The following is a 20,381-nucleotide window of genomic DNA, read 5'->3' as shown; positions in this document are numbered from 1 at the left end:
TAATGATTACTGATACAGCACCTAGACTGATGTAAACTGAGACAGAGCCCAGTTTATTTGTAACAATTACTGGTACAGGGCCTAGACTGATACGTACTGAGATACGGACAATGCAGCAAGTAGGAGGTATTGCAAAATGCAATTATAGCTGAGACGTGACATAGTCTTAAATAAATAAACACATGGACGGGTGCAGCATTAACGTAAACAGGATCGAGTTTATCAAAATCTAATGAACTCTTAGCATAATATCTGTGACAGAACCATGTGTCATGCATGAAGCAGTTGCTCCAGTTTAGTATGCAGTGGCAAATGTTCTGAGGCAGTCAGAATTGAGACACGGCCTCTCGTCGGATCAGCAGAAGCATGGCTCAGTACAGCCATAACTTAGAAATTATAATATAAACAGGGCCTGTGTCTCATATACGAACACCTGATATTGAGCCAAGTGCAGGAAAAAGCTTAGACATGACCTCCTGGAATGTGATCCAGGCGCAGCCTACTGTAATATAGACAGACGCAGAAGCTAGCTGAATATAGGCAGAGATATGGTATGTTTAAAATCGTTTCATGTGATTTGATGTCACTGGGAAAGTCAGCTTTTGTTGTCAAACCATGATTTCCTTTGAGAATATGGCGGCAGGCTTTGGGAAGCTGGTGGGTGGGGTGTTCTTCGAGCCAGCTACTTTCTCCAGAATGACATTGAGCTTTTGAGTGGCACAAGTCAGGCAAGTAGAGAATATTCAATCATTTGTGTCGGCACATATTTGGTGGGCCGCAGGGCCTGTTCCTGTGCTTTACTGTTCTGTGATATTTGTTCATACTCCAGCCTTTTGCCTTGTAGATGATGGATAGGAGTTTGGAATTCAGGAGGTGCGTTGTTCACTGCAGAACTCCGAGCGTCTGACCTGCTCGTGTGGCCACATGATTTAAACGTCTGTCTTCGTTCAAATTTTCACGAATTATAATTCCCAGGATGTTGATAATGGGCGAATTCAGCGATGGGTAATGCCATTTAATGTCATGGGGAGTGGTTTGGAATCTCCCTCATTGGAGACTGTCATTGCCTGCCACTTGTGGTGCATGAATGTTCCTTGTCATTCATTATCCAAAGACTGAATGTTTTCTAAGTCTTACTGCATATGGACACAGACTGTGTCAGTAACTGAGGAGTCACAACTGGTGCGGAACTTTGTGCAATCACCTGTGAAAATCCCACTTCTGAACGTTGATGAAGGCTGAAGCTTGGGGCGAGGTCACTACCTGAAGAAATCCTGCAGCAATGCGTGTGACTGGCATGATTGACCATCAACAACCATCTTCCTTTGTGCTCAGTATGACTCAGGCAGTGGACTCTGTTCCCCCTGATTCCCATTGACTGCAGTTTCGCTCGGGTCCTTGATGCCACAAACGGTCAGACGCTGTGTCGATGTCAAGGGCAGGCACTCTCTATTCACCTTTTTAATTTATGTTTTTAAATCAATATTTGGACTCTTTCCAAATCATTTCTGGAATCGAGTGCTCCGTGCGGGACCCAAATTGAGCATCTTGGTGTGTGTGTGTGTTATGTGAAATACATCGTGTTTTATACAAATTAATTCCACAATGATCACTTGCATCCTTCCATTTACACTACATGATGGACACACAATAAACACATCCAATTCAGATTGGCTTCCTTTACATATGTCACCTTTTCTAATGACTGAGGAGGCCAATTTTTGAAAAGTTAGTTCTGCCACAAGTGCTGCCCATTAAGCTACCATTCGTCATTGTGTGTTATTGTTTTTGTATCATGAATGGATATTAGGAGCTTTGGTGTAGAGCCAGTTATCACCAAAATCCTGTATTCCTTGCCCTGCTGACGGTGTTGAACGTCTTCGCGAGATTGGCCGAAGTACGTTAAAGATATGGATATATATGGAACATGGAGAAGTTGTTGGCTGGAGTAAATCTTCCAACACAATCACTACACTGCACATCAGGAACACCCGGTCTGCAAGCAGATGATGTATTTCAAGTGTGACCCCAGCAAAGATCTTACCCGTGATGTTATGACTGAGATATGTTGGTAGTTGTAATAGTCTCTTCCATCGGTTTACTTTGCAAAAAGTGTGATAAATTTGAATTATGCATGTCTTATGGAATTGTGGGTGACATGGTGGCACAGTGGTTAGCTCTGTTGCCTCACACTGCCAGGGCCACTGGTTTGGTTCCCGGCTTGGGTCAGTGTCTGTGCGGAGTCTGTACTTTCTCCCCGTTTATGCGTGGATTTCTTCTGGGTGGTCCAGTTTCCTGCACAGTCCGAAAAGGCATGCTGGTAATGTGTACTGGCCAGGCTAAATTCTCCCTCAGTGTACCCGAACAGAAGCTACAGTGTGGCGACTCAGGGATTTTACAGTGACTTCATTGCAGTGTTAATGTAAGCCTACTTGTGACATTAATAAATAAACTACAAACCTTAAATCTTCCAGCAAATAAGGAGAATGTCATAAATGTTCAGAAAGATAGTAATTATTTTCACCAATGACCATCCATTCGCAATTTAATAAATGCATTCACCAATTCTCATTCATTCACAAAGGTTAGTCTACTTAAAATTACTTTATGGAAGGTGGGCGACTGCCTAAGCTATAATTTGTTTCACATTGCTAGTTGCTGGTGGTTAGCCGCCTTCTTGAACCGCTGCACAATCTGCAGTGTAGGTACACCCACAGTGCTGTTAGGAAGGGTTCTCATGGATTCCGACCCAGCGACAGTAAAGGAGCGGTAACATATGTCCAAGTCAGGTTTATAAGCGTCTTGGAGGGGAATATCCAGCCGGGATTGTTCCAATTCACCAATTAACATCAATTCATACAGATAAACAATTATTTCACCAATTGTATTCAGCATTTTGATAAATGGAAAATACTGCGGATTCTAGAAACTGAAACAAAAGCAATAAATTCCGAAAATCTCAACAGGTCAGACAGCATCTGTGGAAAGAGAATAGAGTCAAAGTTTCGAGTCGGGATGACCCTTCTTTTTTATTTGAGGGAAATTGAAGAGGGTGATGACATTGGGAAATGATGAGGTGGAAAGGGATTAGGATATGGTTAGCGATTGAGATGTTGATTAGGTTAGTTAGCATGGAGAAGTTGATGATTTTCGGGATCGGTATGTAAATTGATGCAACTTGTGTGTGGCTCGAAATAGTGCATATAATTAAACAGTATCTATTTGAACTATTCCCATTTCACAGGAAAGTTATGCAGCTTCTCTGACAGCTTGTTAGAAACAATGATGATCTCTCCAACGCATGAGGAATACTCTGCCGAAGCGTCATCCAAACTCGAAACGTTGGCTCTATTCTGTCTCCGCAGATGCTGTCAGACCTGCTGAGATTTTCCAGCATTTTCTGTTTGTTTCCAGTATTTCCTTCTATACAACTTTGCTTTGAATAATTTATTGATATTAACATTTATTGACACCTTTTTGTCACCAAGGATAAAATCTGTCCCAGAATTCAGTTGGAAATTGAATGAATACAGACCGAGGATCATGAGTAGCTACCCAGCAGACTCTGCGCTTTAAACCCCTGAATCATAACTGGTGTGATGATTTCCAAAGTAATCATACAAATTAAACTACCTGCACCAAATATGATTTTACTGAATCTTTAAATCCCGATTCATTATTACACAGTTTTGGGAAATAATGTAACACTTGTCGTTGTCCAGTGAGTTTCACAACATATCTGTTGCCACATTATTTATTTTACAGCTTGTTACCTTCACTAATTTGGGTGAGGGCATGGTGAGTGATTTGCTGCACATGTTTCAAATATTACAAACCTCCCTCCTCAGCCAAATCATGTTCCCTCTTTCGATCTTGGATATGAATATTCAGCATCAGCAGAGAAATGAACCATCCGTGCTGCAGGAAAATCCCCTCTTCTTTTCGTGAGGATCAGCTTGCTAGCTCCCTAGAAACTAGGGTTGGATTTCTCCCAGAACCTCTGGAAGTATTGACGTTATTAGACTGACAGAAATGGGATAAAGGAGCTGTTTCAATTTATGGACCAGTCAACTACAAATATGGGAATGTAGAACAACATCTTTCAGTACCATTTAACAGTGCATCTTTCAATCCATTCACTGATTCCTCAATCAAAATATTCAGGCATCCAACTATCATTCATTCAACTGTCATTCATTCCTGCATCAAGACAGTCATTCATTTATTGTTTGCGCAGATGGTGACGTAATATTAATTTAATTGGCCCAGTGATCCAGAGGCCCAGGACAATGATGGGACAGGGACAGCGATTTAAATCGGAGGAAGCTGGTGGAATTTGAATTCAATTAATAAATATGGAATACATTCTAATGGCGACCATAGAACCCTCTCTGATCCCCCAATGAGGGAAATCTGCCATCGCTCCCTGGTCTCACAAGAATGTGACTCCAGACGGACACAAAATGGTTGACTCTTCAGAAGTGACATAGAAAACCATTCAGTTCAAGGGAATTTGGGACAGGCATAATGTACTCGTCGTTCCAACAACTCAAACAAATCATGGAACGAGATAGGGAAAGAATACACAAGCATACAAGTTCATGTATTACAACATGTAACGTCTCCCTGAGTCATCTCTCAGTCTGCCTGTAATTCTTTCGATCCATCCATGACAATATCCTGATGTGTTGGAAAAATCATCATTGTTGCTAACAGGGTGTCAGAGAAGCTGCATAAATTGTCATTCTTGAGAGATGGGTAAAATCCATATAGACTTACAACTTAAAATATTAAATTGCCTCCAGTACTGTTGCTGGGTAGATTTCTTTATAAATAGGGCTCATTGACAATGTGAAGGGCTTGAAGTTGGCTTGCAGCCAAGCGGTCAGTACTGAGGAAACAGATCTACTGCACAAACACCCCCAGATGCTTCCTGTCAATAACTTTGAGCATTTGACAGCAGGCTGGATTGCTGCCAAATACTGTGTGGGTCAGATTAGTGTGAACCTGAATGGACAAAATGGGATTCAGCCATTTAAACAATAAACGTTTCATTCCCACAAGAAAGACACATTTTAAATCGTAATCATTCTAATCAAATATTTTCATTCAATGTCCTGTTCATTATGTGAGTAAATAGCATCGCAAAACAGTAAAGTGACCAGATGATTTTTCATTTGTATAACTTCCAAGTAAATGTCATTCCAATAATTAAAGTCTGTTTATTAACCACTTCATGAAATGCGAGAGAGAGATGTTGATGGTCCCAATTCCCCAGTCAATTGAGATCAGAGCAATGGCAAAAATGCATCGAAATAATATTAAAAGAACATCATAAAACTGACATGAACAACAGGGATTCCTGGAATATTCTGAAAGTTTTGCCCCCTATTTAAACAGCAGCGTCTCTTGTACCTGATTTACACCGTGTTCTATTGTACAGTATAATCTGATTCCTGTTATTGAAGAATTCCTCTCATAGCTGCAATGAGTGGAGAAATGATCAGTTCATAACCTGATTCAATGGAAGGTAAAACATTTATTCTTGTGATATTGTGCAATGTGCAGCAAAGCCCTGATATCTTGTGTTCCCAATACCAATGAATATTAGACAGCCGGTGGCCAATAGAGTGAGTTGCCACGATTTGGATGCTGAAGGAGAACTTTAATGATCTCGGTGTCCGTTCCGATTCATTAGCTTCTCTGTCAAAAGTCGATGTTAAATTTATGTTTCTCTGTCAACTCACTACTTAGTTATCAGGAAGGCGGGATTCTTATTATTTTCAAAGGGCTGTCTTCGAGATTGTGCAGTTTGACAAATATAAGGAGAAACATTGTATTGTGTGAGAGTTTCTTCTCATCTCCAAACCCAAATTGTACAGTGAAAGCCATCCTCACTGTAAATAGAATCACTTTGTTCATACTCCGCATTCAGTTACAGAAATCGATAAGAATTCTTCTGATAAATGATGCTTTATTATTGTGATGTGACAGAGACCCGGAATTGTCGCAACACAGACTGACGGTCTCTTTATTTTCCAAAAACGTTATTTCATCATTTTCAGATTTGTGTTCTTCTTGGCGGCGTGGTAATAAAATCACCATATTTACAATGGAATCAGTTATTTAAATAAAGAAATGATGAACTGCAATATCACCATCAGAAATAATGGAGACAATACAATGAACATACTCAGCCAAACAAATATCCCGACACAGATAAAATGCCCATTTTAATATTAACCTATTGTAAATCTGGAAGTCCATTCTGTTGGGGGTGTGGAAGGTAGGACCTGGATCCAGTCGCCGCCTCCAGCAGGGAATCAACAGGCGGCGCCTGGAAAGCCGCCCCCTTCTGCCGGGTATTTAAATGCCGCTCACTGGGACCGGAATCCAACAGTCCGGGAGTTGGTTTGTTCACTGAGTTCCTGACACAACCATTTCCCCCAAATCACCAGAAGGATGAGGTCGGCGATTTCTCTCAGTTTGTTGCTGACTTTCTTATCCGGTGAGTAGTTATTTTCATTGTCTAAGTCTCCCACAGTTACTGTCTCAGTTTTAGTCCATCTCTGTAATATTCCCGAGTCAAAAATCATTACACCAGGATTAATCCTCGTGTTTTTTCAACTATTTTTACAGGTGTCCAGTCGGAGGTTGTGTTGACTCAGCCAGAGGCAGAGACCGGGCGTCCCAGAGGCTCCCTGACACTGACCTGTAAAACCAGCGGCTTCGATCTTAGCAGCTATAACATGTACTGGATCCGACAGGTTCCAGGACAGGGGTTGGAGTGGCTGGTTCGCTACTATAGTTCATCCAGCAACAGCTACGCCCCAGCAATTAAGGATCGATTTAGTGCGTCTAAAGACACTTCAACCAAAATCTTCTCTTTGGAGATGACAAGGCTGAAGACCGAAGACACCGCCATCTATTACTGTGCACTACAGTGGGATCACAGTGCTGAGCACAGCGACATCCTCATACAAAAACCTCATGGAAAGAGATTGCTCAAATTGGTGATCAGTACCACAGCAGGAGTTTCAAAGTAAACGAGCTTCAGTGAAATAATGTGTGGAAGTAATATTAGTTTGTGAAAAGGTATAAAAATCTTCCCATAAAATCTATATTTACCGATATGCTAAATCTACACAGAGAGTTTAAAAGCATTCCGATCCCCTTTATAAATACAATGACCAGGACAAGCTGAAATATCTCACTCATTCGCTCGTGGATGAGGCAGAATCAGATTTTTGAGACAGCAGTGAAATTAAACAGTTAGCAGTCGGGCACAGTATTTGTCATGCTGTGTCTCACTGTGATAACTGGGTGGCACAGCAGTTACTGTCAATACAAAAACCCCTCAGCACTAATTGACCGAGACTGGGGCAGTGCTCTGTTTTCCAATCCAGCATTGTTTACAGTGCTGTATTATTTATGTCCCAGCACTACACAAATAGCGAGAATTAATATGGAAAATTTATGATAACTATTTGATTATCAGTTGGTGTTTTCAGTAACTTGATCATGTGATCCTCTATGAAATATAAAACATTAAGGTTATTTACGAAGAGCGAACGGTATCCACCAGTGCAATAATAATTTCATGAACATGCAGTGATTTGCTTTCCCTCTGGCTTGTGAATTTTTAAAATACTGATGGATTTCTGTCTATTTTGTGCAGAGATGGTTATTGTATGACCCAGCCTAGAGAATGTGACACTGTGACGCCATGGGCTACTGGGGACAAGGGACCATGGTGACGGTGACTGCAGGTAAGAACCATGCATTTATTTAGTCAGTGTTTTATTTGAGTTTTTGTTTTTTACTTTTTCTCGATTTTATTAATTCATTCGTTCAATGTAATATAGTTTGGTGGATTCTGTGCTGAAAATCTTTACAATGTTTCATGTGATCCTGCTTAAAATGGGGGTTATAGAATTCTACTGTTAATTGACAAAAGGCGATACTGAGTGATTCAGTCTCTTGTTGTGATTTGGTGTTTATCTGCTGAGGACATTGTGTGGCTGGGTTACTTTAAATGCATTCCTTTTGTTAAACAGTTCGGCGTTTCTTCAATGTTTAATCTCGGTGACATCTAGTGGCTGCGAGTTGCACCATCTACTGCACAAGTGTTTGAAATCTAACCCAATATTAACAAAATGTGTTAAAGTTTCTACTTTAATGTTGCGAACATGTTCCGCTTAATCACAATCTGGTTTTGTTATCTCATTGTTGTGCTTATTTTAATCATTAGTTGCTTTGGTGATGGTCAGATTGGCTGGATTTTAAATTGAGATTTTCTGCCAATGTGAAATTTGATTCTGTTGCAACTGTTTGTAGAATTGAGCTGCTTCTGCATGAACCGGGGTTCAGTCCCTCAGTGCTGCGTGTTTCTGGTGAGGAGGTTGTCTGGCTGGGTGACTTTGAATAAGTAAAATTTGTGAAATGGTTCGGAGATTCTGCATTGTTTCCACTCGGTGACACTGAGCTGTTACACACTTTGTGATTGAATACAAACAGTCTGCGGGTTTTAAACTACTTGACGCGTGCCTGCAGACAGAAATCAGGCAGGCTTTATTGTATTTGTATTTTTTTAAATCGTAGCTGATAATTGCAGGTTAAACCAAACCATGGTTTATGCCACTCGTCCAAAACATAGTTTACCACAGCATTCACAATTTGGGATACATGCCATGTTTAACCTCGGTGGCATCTGACGGCTGCAGCTTTTACCCACCCAATATTTTAATATGTTTGAAATCTGTTTGAAATATGACCCAATATGAATAGAATGTGGTAAAATTTCAATTTTAATTTGTTGGACATATTCCACCTCCTCGCAATGCTATTGCTCTTATTCCAAATTTCTGTTTAGTTCAATCATTCATATATTTGGTGACGAGCTGGTTTGCCGGATTGAATATTGAGATTTCCTTGCAATCATATTTTTGATTTTGTTGAATGGATAATTGAGTTGCGTCCCCGTGAAACGGATTCATTCCCTCATTGATGTGTTTTGGTGTGTTTCTGTTGAGGAGGTTCTGTTGTTGGGTCACTAAGAATGTTTAAAATGTGTGAAATGTTTTGGTGTTTCTGCATTGTTTAAACTCGGTGGCAGTGAGCGGTTACACGTTTTCTGGTTAAATGCAAATAATCTATGAGTTTGAAAATCCTTGTAGGGAGAAAATAAGCAGGTTGTGAAATAAATAAAATAAAGGTATTACAGCATTTTAATAAATTTTAACTAACTTAGAAATTAAAATAAATCATGTCTTACAACGCTCAATCGGACACTAAGTAGTTGCTGCAAAAAGAAACTTCTCGTTAACAAGTTTGATAGTAAAATTAATATAAATCAAACTGTTATTAATCGGTAACATAACTACATATTCACAAAAGATTATTTTCCATTAATATCATTTCGCATTAATCGGCGTTAATAGTTCTGCTGTGCTTTGCATACAATTAACATGACCAGAAAGGTTTCTCGGCTGGAAATATTTTGTGATAATTCCAGAAACTATTTCCATGATAACATGCTGTTTCCACAGCAGCGCTCAGTTCAACAAGATACTTTGCATTAATTGTTATATCCCCGATGAAGTTCGCATTCACTTAAATCTGAGTTTTGGAGAATAATTGGCAATAAAACGCTATTTGGCAATTTTTGTGCCCGATTATTACATTGTTTCTGTGCAGGCGCAGCATTCCTTCCAAGTAATTTGTAGTTGGATGCAGAGGTAATTAATCACTAATCTCATCCCAAAATTTGTGAAATGGTTTGGTGTTTCTCAATTGTTTCTGTATTGTTTCAACTCGGTGATCCTGAGCGGTTACAGTTTTTCGAGCTAAATGAAAAAAACAAACTGCGTTTAAACATCCTTGTCAGGATAAAACAAACTGGTATCGGAAAAAATAAAACAAATATGTATTTGAGCATTTTATTCATGTTAACTGATGCTTGCAGATTAAAGTAAATCATGAATTACAATTCTTACTGCGTCCCTGTATCTCTGTTAGGGACATTACACTATCCTGGATCTGTTATATCTGATGTGCTCATTTTCAGAAAAAAAATATTTTTTTTGCCTAGTTTTCGAAATTTGAGATAGACAGGGAGAAATAGTTAAAAGTCGAAGGGAATTTTGAAATGAATATCAGTTTAATTTAAAAGAAGTTATTGATTTTTGTTGTAGTTTGAAAATTGATCAATTAGAATCCCGCAGTTTAAATAAATGTGACAGAGTGAACACAGTTTTCTGACAGGTGGAATTCGCTAACACTAAACAATTGTTCATATAATGGTGTTTGAATTGTCGTAAGGTGTCAACAGAAACTGGCTAGAGATTTGCAATTTAATACTTGAAATTCAAATAATTAATTTTTATAATATTATAATATTTTTATATTAGTAATATTTGCTCTGCATTTAATAATCACATCCTGTCTCCCATTACTGCTGAACATAGAATAGAATTATTGGATGAATAAATGACAGAATGGAAGAATTGATTCTATTTGAGCATTATGTTTAATTAGTATTAAATATTATACTGAAGAAAAAGTCTCGACTTATTTTGTGCATCATGTTTCAGTGTTGCAGAGGATTTGAATCAATTGTCCTCATTGTGTTTTTCATTGTTTAATTCAGAACTTCTTAATTTAAACAATATGTTCAGTAATTAAATTATATGGATGGTCCAAATTATTAAATCTAGGAAGCAGCTTCATTGACCTCAAACTGCCAGGCCGTTACAGTATATACAAATTCAGAAACATGCATTCTTAACACGTTTGCAGGTTATAATAAGGCATTTGGAGTAAAAGTGGAAATGAAAAAACATGACAATGTTATTCGATTTAAGCAAATGAATTACAGATGTCTGAATTTTTCCATTCAGTAATTTGAAGTTTATTGTTTAAGATTTAATTGGAACCTAATTACTTCACAATGTTCGAGGCAGGGAAAGTTTTGAATGATTGAAAACTGATTTTATTAGGGAGTACAAATCAGCTAACAGGAAAAGTAACCGGCAATTAACAAAACAAAATATAATATTGGTGCTAATTAATTCAAAACAAAATACCTTGAATAATGCACGGGCGTGCAAAGTATCATCCGTTTCAGAGAATGTTTAATTGTATCGAAAATGAATTAAGAGACAAAACCTTTCTTTCATCAGCTATGCTTAGCTCGATAAGGTGTTTTATCTCGAATATTTTGTTGATTACATTTAATTAAGAAATTCGATCGAATCAGGTAATGATTTTCAATGTAAATGTTTCTTGGTTTATTTAATCCTTACTGTGTCACTGTATCTCTGTCGGGGACATTGAACTGTCCTGAATCTGTTATTTTTGATTCCTAATTTTCAGCGAAATTACATTTTTACATAGTTTTCGAGAAGTGAGACAGACAGAGAGACTTAATTTAAAATCGACAGGAGTTTTGAAATGAATATCAGTTTTATTTAAAAGAGGTTATTGATTTTCTGTTGCAAATTGATCATTGATCAATTAGAATCAAACAGTTTGAATTAAATTGACAGATTGATCATACCTACCTGCTGGGAAATCGATTGTTGCACCGTTTGTGTCTGTTCTGTTTCTGCGCGCGTGGTCACTGTGTTGGGACCAGGAATCTGCCTGACTGGTTGTAAAACTTCTGGTTCCTTCTGCTGTATTTCAGGGAGTGAAATTTGATTTATTTCTTCAATAAACTTGTATCTGTGAGAAATGTGACAGTTTGACTTGATGTTTGGCTCGGCGTCTCAGAAATGAGATCCCTAAAGCATATTGTGACCATCAGAGAGAGCAGAAACGTCAGATTGTAGAGGGAGATTTGGATGATTTTTAACCAGTGATGTACCGGCCTTGGGAATGTTCGATGAGCAAATGCAAAGTGAGATTTACTATATTGTGCTCCGTAGTAAAGCAGTCCATGACCTGTTTGGTATGACAGTTGAAGGGTCAAATTCATTTGCATCTTATTTTTAATCTTCTAAACCCATTTTAGAGTCATTTGCTCGGCCAGAAGTTTTAATCATCAATAATTGTTCCTTGAGAAAGTGTTGATATAAAGCATCCTTGAATAACTGCAATCCATATGCTGCAGGCATCCGCCGTGCTGTTAGGTGGAAGTTCCAGGATTTTGACCCAGAAGGAACTGAGGTATTGTTTCAAGTCAGGATGGTGTGTGTCTTGGAGGGGAGCTTGCAGGTGGTAGTCTTCATATGTGGCTGCTGCCCTTATCCTGTTAGGATATAAAGGCAACGGGTTTGGACAGTGTTTACTATGGAGCCTTGGTGAGTTGCTGCAGTGCATCTTGTATATAACACACACTGCTGTCACTGCTTGTTAGTGATGGAGAGAGCGAATAGGGTGAATGAGGGGGCGGATAATCTTGTGGGTGGCTTTGCCCTGGATTGTGTCATATTTCTTGAGTTTTTACAGGTTTCCCTCATTGAGTAGGGTGAATTATTCAATTGCGACTGATTGCGAAAGATTTAAATGTTTTTCCAACCCTTAGCCCGCGCTCCGTATTGTGCTCACTTGTCACTTCCACTTACTGTGTGAATGGGTGAGTATGTGTGGAGTGAGTGTGCTTTTCCAGACTGAATCAGCCAAATAGAGACTTATACACATCACACACTCTCACACACATAAATACTCTCATATTCTCTCACACATGCACACACACACACATACATACTCACACTTACTTTCTCTCTCATACGGTCTCTCTTACACACCCATACACATTCTCTCTCTCACGTTACACATACACTCTCTCAATACAAATACATACATCGTCTCGCTCTCTCCATCAATCTCTCACATCCCCATCCACAAAAGCGCTCACATCCCCACACACCCACCCATTTTCTCTTATACACAGACACACACTCTCACATCAGCACAGTCTCACACCCTCGCGCACGCACTCTCACATGGACTCTCTCCCACTCTCTGTCACACACGCTCAAGCTGTCTCACATTTCTCCACACGCTCTCTCACAATTCCTCTCGCACACGCATCTCTTTCTCTCTCACACACACACACACGCACATATTTCTATTTCTCTTGCGCACACTATCTCACACCTCTACATTCTTGCTCTCACACACTGGCTCTCTCACAATCACTCTCTCACAAACATAGAACATGCACACACTCTAACACACACTCTTACACACAGACACAGTCTCTCCCATAAGCACAGTCTCGCGCACACATTCGCTCTCTCACACACACATGCACTATGCCTCTCACATTCCCTCTTCCGTACACTCTCACTTCGTCTCACACACATTCCGATGCCCTCTCTCACTCATACGAACACTTGCACATGTATTCTCTCACACAGGCACATATTTCTCTCTATTTCACACGCTCACTCCCTTACACATTGTCCTCTTTTTAGGTCAAACCAAACCAAGTAAACAAACTCAGATTAAATCAGGACAAAGTAAAAGGGGCAGCTCCCCAAAAAGGAGGGGGAACAGCCCGAACAGAAATCAAAGTACAAAGGAAACTTAAAAACATCAAATTAAAATGTGATTATTAGGGCCAATAATGCACCCCAACCCCTGCGGTGCCCAGCGGGCGCGGAAAGCGTCAACCTCGCCCGTGGACACCGCATGCTCCCTCTCCAGGGACACCTGGCCGCGACCGTAGCCGCGGTAGAGGGGAAGACAGTCAGGATGGACGGCCCCCTCGATCGCCCGCAGCCTGGACCGGTAAATGGCGCGTTTCGCCAGGCCCAGGAGCAGGTTCACGAGGAGGTCGCCATCCCGACCCTCCCCCTTACACATTGTCTCACATGCACAATCTTGCTCTCAAACCCTGTCTCTCACAAACACCCTCTCTTTCACACGCACACAATCTCTCACACAGTCTCTCCTTCTCTTACACTCGAACACACATGTATATACAATGTATCGCTCTTTAAACACTCCACCTATCACAGACACATGTTCTCTCAACAGTCATTTCACTCACACACACTCACGCATCCATTCTGTCTAAGTTTCACACTTTTTCTCGCTCACACACACTCTCCCCGCCCCTCCACACACACACACACACACACACACACATACACTCAAACACCCCACATTGCTTCTATCTCCCACACACATTGTACACATCTTTCGCACTCACACGCCATCCCATGCACAGTTTCACACACTGATGAACATATTATTTTGCTTTCCAATAGGCACTCCCTCTCACACACACTGTCTTTCACATGAACACAACACTCTCCCACACACACACCCTCCCTCAAGCACACACACTCTCTTTCACAGACATCGTGTATCTCAAATAGATACACTCCTTTTCACATCAACATACACACACTCACACACAGAAGTACTCTTTCACACAGACTCCCCACACACACTCTCCCCGCCCCTCCACACACATACATTTTCAAGAAGAGACACACTGTCACACACAAAGAATAACTCTTCAAACACACATTCTGTCTCACACACACACATTATCTCACACATCCTTTCTCTCACGCACACTCTCTCCTCTTGCACGCACAGCCCACTGTCTCACACACGTGCAAACGCATTCTATCATTCACAGGCATCCTCACACACACATTCTCTCTCTCTCTCTCTCTCTCTCTACCTCTCTCTCCCTCTATCTCTCCCTATCGCTCTCTCTCTCACACACACACACACACACACACACACACAGACACACACACACACACACACACTCTCTCTCTCTCTCTCACACACACTTTCGATCTCACATACGTCAGAGTGTCTGTCCTTGACACCATAGAGTAGAATCATAGGATGCTACAGTGCAGAAGGAGGCCATTCAGCCCATCGAGCCAGGGGAAAGCGCAGAGAGTCGGGAAAATGGGCAGAGAGTGGGTGATCGACGGGCGGAGTGAGGATGTGCAAAATAGAGCTAGCACCACAACCAGATCATCTGTAATCTCAGCGAATAATGGAGGAGACGTCAGGGCCCGAATGGCCAACTCTTGCTATTAATGTATGACCCTTCAATTAGTCAATGTTGCAATTATTTGAATTTGTAATCACATTGAGAGTTTCCTGGTCATTCAGTAAGTATTCATTCCGAAGGTAGTTTTGAAGCAAAGTCACTAATCTTCATTTTGTGGAGTGAGAGGCAGTGAGTTGGAGAGAGGAAGGGGCATCAGTTAGTTTGAACACAGGCAATAGCCAAAACTACAATGTGGATATGCCGACGCTAGGTTGGGGTGGGCACAGTAAGGAGTCTCACAACACCAGGTTGAACTCCAACAGGCTTATTTGGAATCGTGAGCTTTTGGAGCTCTTTCATCAGGCGAGTGGCTGATATGAATGAAGAGACAACTTCTTCATCACAAAGTCCTGTTGTTTGAAAAATAGGTAGTGCCTGAAGTAATGGAGAAACTCTTTACTCTTCTCTGTTAATCCAATGAATGGTATGTCATTACAATGACATCAAAATGTTTTTGTCTTTCCAACCTGATAGAGGTCGAGACATTGATGTGAGTTTCTACAAAGATGGCGATTCTCAAATGATAGGAGTAACAGAAGCTGAAAGGTGTATGTAGGTCTTAATCGGGAAATATTAAGTTAAGTTCATAATTCTAGACAAATCGTGATGTAGAAACATAGAAAATAGAAGCAGGAGTAGGCCATTCGGCCCTTTGACCCTGCTCTACCATTCACTTTGATCACGGCTCGTCAATGTCCTGACCCCGCCGACTACCCATATCCATTGATCCCTTTAGCCGCAAGAGCTATACCTAATATAGAAACTTACTTGTATAAATATGTTTGATTAATTAATAAACGCAGGTAAGAATCTAACTTGTTGAATCGACTATTCTTTCCCAGCGACACCGTCTCCGCCCACTCTCTACAGCCTCGTCTCTTCCTGTCAGCAACACAACTCCGCTGGCTCCATCACCTACGGCTGTTTGGCGATGGACTACTCTCCAGATGTCTCCAAACTGACCTGGAAGAAAAATGGGCAGCTGATCGCCACTGGATTTAAGACTTATCCATCAGTGAGAAACGCGAAGGGAACCTACACCTTGAGCAGCCAGTTAACCATCACCCAGTCAGAGGGAGAGTGCAGCAAAATCAAGTGTGAGGTTCGACACAGCAGCTCGGTCAAGAGCATTGGAATGCAATGTAAGTGTTGTGGAACTTGGGCAAGACAGGAACGCTCTGATTGAACTATATAAGGCTTTAGTTATAACTGATCTGTAGCACTCTGAAAAATTGAATTATGCAAAATCCAGGTAAGTGCCTCCTGACTGAAAAGTTGCTCAGAACCAAAGAACAACAGAAATGTTACTGTACAGAATGAGGCCATTTGGCCCATCATGTCTGTGCTGGCCAAAATGGAGAACAAATAAACGAGCCTGACAAAGTAAGCCTATTTTCCAGCCCTTGCTCCGTAGCATTGCAGCTTAAAGCACTTGAGATGCAGACCCAGATGCCTTTTAAATGACCATGCTCCCTGGTAATTGAGCCCTCCACTTGGGGAATGAATTATTTTTGCCTACGTCCCTTATTTTTGTTGTGAACCACAATTATGTCACGCCTCAGCCTCCTCTTTTCCTAAAGAGAACAAACCCTGCCTATCCAATCTCGCCTCATGGCTGCAATTTTCAGTCCCTGGCAACATTCTTGTAAACCTCATCTCTCTCCAGAGTCATTACGTTATTCCTGCAACGTGGTGACCAGAACTGTACACGTGGCCTAACTAGCGTTTTATACAGCTCCATCATTGTATCACTGTTTTTGCATTCAATATCTCACATAACAGAGGAACTAATCTGATATGCTTTCTTGATCAACTTTTCCAGCTGCCCTACCATCTACAAGGACCTGTGGACATGCACTCTAAGGTCTTGCATTTCCTCAATCCCTCTTAACATTCCAGTTTATTGCCTTGCTTTGTTTTCCCTCCCCAAATGCATTGTGTGGCGCTTTTGACGGTTGAATTCCATTCGCCATTTCCCTGCCAATTCAACCAAACCATGGATATGATTCTCAAATCGGCAGCTATGGTGCTCAAATAAAAGAACTAATTTTAATTGATGTCAATTGAATCTTCAAGTAACGTCTGAACATTTGTTTGTTGAAGGCCCACGCATTCTCCCCCCAACCGTTATCCTCACCGTGAGTTCCAGTGAAGAAATCACCACCAGAAAATTTGCAACCATCGTCTGTTCAATCATCGATTTCCAGCCAAAGTCAATGACGGTGAAGTGGCTGAAGAATGGACAACCCATGGATTCAGGAATTGTCACCTCTCCCGCCTGTGAAGTGAACGGGAACTTCTCGGCCAGCAGTCGGCTGACAGTCTCCGCTCAGGAATGGTTCAGCAAAGTAGTCTATACCTGCCAGGTCACTCATCAAGGATTCACCCAGAGTCAGAACATCAGCGGATCTCTGGGTAAGAGACTCAAACCGAGGATAAAATATACCATTCCGATGTTAATCGAAATTAGGGATCTATTAAAGTTAGTACAAAGATAGAACAACTTCTAATTTGCTGTCATGTGGTTTGCTGCATTAGGACAGTGCCCCATTCAGAATTTCATCACAACAGCAATTTTTGTTATTCCTTCATGAGATGTGCATTTATTTCCCATCCCTGAGGGCACTTAAGTGTCAACCACATTGCTGTGGATCTGGAGTCACATGCATGCCAGGCCAGATAAAGACAGCAGATTTACTTTTCTAAAGGGCATTCGTGAACCAGGTGGGTTTTTACAACAATGGCTTCATGATGATCATTTGACTTTTAATTATAGATTTTTACTAAATTCAAATTTCACCACCTGCAGTGGTGAGATTCGAATCTGTGTCCCCAGAGTCGTGCCCTGGGTTACAAGACAATTGGCAACACCACCATGCCACTGCCTCCCCTTGAAATAGTGTTCCCTTCCATTTTAAAGTAACATAGTGAGCGAGCTAGTCTTGATGTCAGCTTTTTCCTGAGACAGCTGGTAAGGTTTGGAGAGAGAGTCGGTGTCGGACTGTTTCACAGGTCACAGCATAGGGGTAAAATATTGGGAAGTGCATCCACCCTACTTATAAACTAACTGCCAGTACTTGGTTCCTGAGTTCAGGAATGGTATATTTGTTGGGGAATACTGCAATGTTGATTCATGAGAATGATACCGCTGCTAAAATACTTGAACAAAAAGAGAATAATTTCACAGAGCAGGCTGGTTTTCCATCCTCCATAGAGGTTGAAAGGTGATACTTAGAGGTTGATATCTCGAAGGCAACTTCGTCTCCTTCAGGCTGAAGACTGCTGTCCTGCTTCTGAAGAGGGAACTAGGGTTGATTTTCATTTTTCATTCACAGATCCTCCCCAGTGCCCTGATACCACAGTGACGATACAGCCACCACCAATAGAACAGGTCTTACTGGAGGCGACCGTGACCTTAACCTGCATCATTTCTCATGCTCCCTATGGAGTCAACGTGTCCTGGATCCGAGACAGGAAGTATTTGAAATCAGAGATTGCCGAAAAGCCTGGAGCGGATCCTGACAGCGTGGTCAGCAACTTAAACATCTCGACACAAGCCTGGCTGAGTACGGCTGTGTTTGACTGCGTGGTGAGCCATCAGGATCTGCCGACTCCTTTAAGAAAATCCATCCACAAGGAAACAGGTGAGCTGAGAGATTGAAGCAATAAATGCGTCACTATATCTATTTCCAGTGTAAGTGTACTGGTCAATATTCAGTATTCAGTGCATTAATGGTGTCCCCTGAGTGGAAACTCTACTAACTAAAAACTGGGGGTTGTAGATATTTTTACGGGGAAATTTGATGTGTTGATGAATGAAAAGTGAACTGAAGGCGATGTTATTGGGTTTAGATCGAATAACGAAGGAGGAGCCTGATGTGGAGCATAAAAACCAGAAAACCAAAAATAAAGCCGATCAGTTGGGCCTGAATAGCCTGATTCTGTGCTGTAAAATTTCTGAAACTTCCCAGTCCAGCCACCTGAGTTATTTGAGAAAATAATTGTGTTCACCTCTGCTCCAAACTGGAAGTCAAAAATGGAAACATTGAAAATCGAAACGAAGCACATTTTTCTGATATCGAGCCAGCAGTTTTATTGTCTCCAGAATTCTCCAGTTTATTGACATTTATTGTACATTTTCTGCAGATCCAAATCCGCGGGAACCGTTCGTCTCTGTCCTCTTGCCCTCGGCAGAAGAAGTCTCCGCTCAGAGATTCGTCTCCCTCAGCTGCTTAGTGAGACGTTTCTCCCCTCGAGAGATCTTCGTCAAGTGGACCGTCAACGACAAGCCGGTGAATCCTGGGAACTACAGGAACACCGAGGTGGTGGCGGAGAGCGGGAATAGTTCCTTCTTCATGTACAGCCTGTTATCCATTGCAGCAGAGGAATGGTCCAGCGGCGCTTCTTACTCCTGTGTGGTGGGACATGAAGCCATCCCCTTGAAGATCATCAACAGAACAGTTGACAAATCCAGCGGTAAACCCAGTTTTGTGAACATTTCCCTTGCACTGATGGACACCGTTAATTCATGTCAATGAGAATCACTCGGTTACATTAAAAACTTCAATAAAAAGAATAAAATCTTTTTCCTCCAACGATAAATGAAATACCCAATTGCTTAATTGATTGGTTTTCAATTTTACTTCCACTATGTATCTTTGGTTTGAGTCAGGTATTTTCACGTCTCGGGCCCAAGCCTTGTTGAACCAGTGCACCCAGCTCAGATACACCCTGGGTTAGAGACAGAGTAGAGCACATTCATTACAGTATTCTGCAAAATATCTTCACCGACTTTCCTCCCACTGAGGAGAAATCTGACAAATTCAACATTTCTGACAAACAAACACAACATTTAGATCTCGGTGTTCCTGCTTCTCTCGTTGTCCATGCCTTTACCATTGATGTCATATTTAAGCTGCTGCACCACACCCACTGGGAACTGAAGTGAGGGTCACACATGGAGCAACAATCCCCCATCAGAGAGAGAGGGAGAGTGAAATTGTTAACATACCAGATTCCTACTCACCCAACAAAGAGAGGGGAGAGCAGTAGCTAACCCATGTACCACCACTTCCTCAATGAAAAGAGGAGGAATGGCATTATTTAATCCACTCACCTCCACCTCGTCAGTGGTTAGAACCATCAGGCACATTGCTTCACCGGGTAGAGAGAGGGAAATTATGAGCTCACTCCCTCCCTCTTCGCAAGTAACGTGTTTGGAAGGGACCAGCTCTCTACTCGAAGAACCCAGTTGCCAACAGTACAAATTAGCTTCCGGTTTATTTGCTGCAGAGTTTGAAGTATCATTATCTTAATCAATGTGATGCATATATACTTATGTAACATAATT

At 41.3% G+C, this 20,381-nt stretch overlaps 1 gene segment (V, D, J or C); it reads left to right on the top strand.

Annotated features, from left to right (window-relative positions):
- The first annotated feature begins 6,395 nt into the window (after positions 1–6,395).
- LOC144487053 (Ig heavy chain C region-like) lies at positions 6,396–19,663 on the top strand. The segment is given in 7 exon segments: positions 6,396–6,508; positions 6,640–6,938; positions 7,718–7,769; positions 15,874–16,173; positions 17,135–17,446; positions 18,367–18,675; positions 19,178–19,663. Coding segments are annotated over 7 exon segments (1,710 nt in total).
- Positions 19,664–20,381: the final 718 nt, after the last annotated feature.

Source organism: Mustelus asterias, unplaced genomic scaffold, assembly GCF_964213995.1.
Source record: "Mustelus asterias unplaced genomic scaffold, sMusAst1.hap1.1 HAP1_SCAFFOLD_561, whole genome shotgun sequence".
NCBI classification, from domain to species: Eukaryota; Metazoa; Chordata; class Chondrichthyes; order Carcharhiniformes; family Triakidae; genus Mustelus; species Mustelus asterias.
Note: the sequence above shows the minus strand (reverse complement) of the source record. Positions and strands in the feature narration are given on the sequence as shown.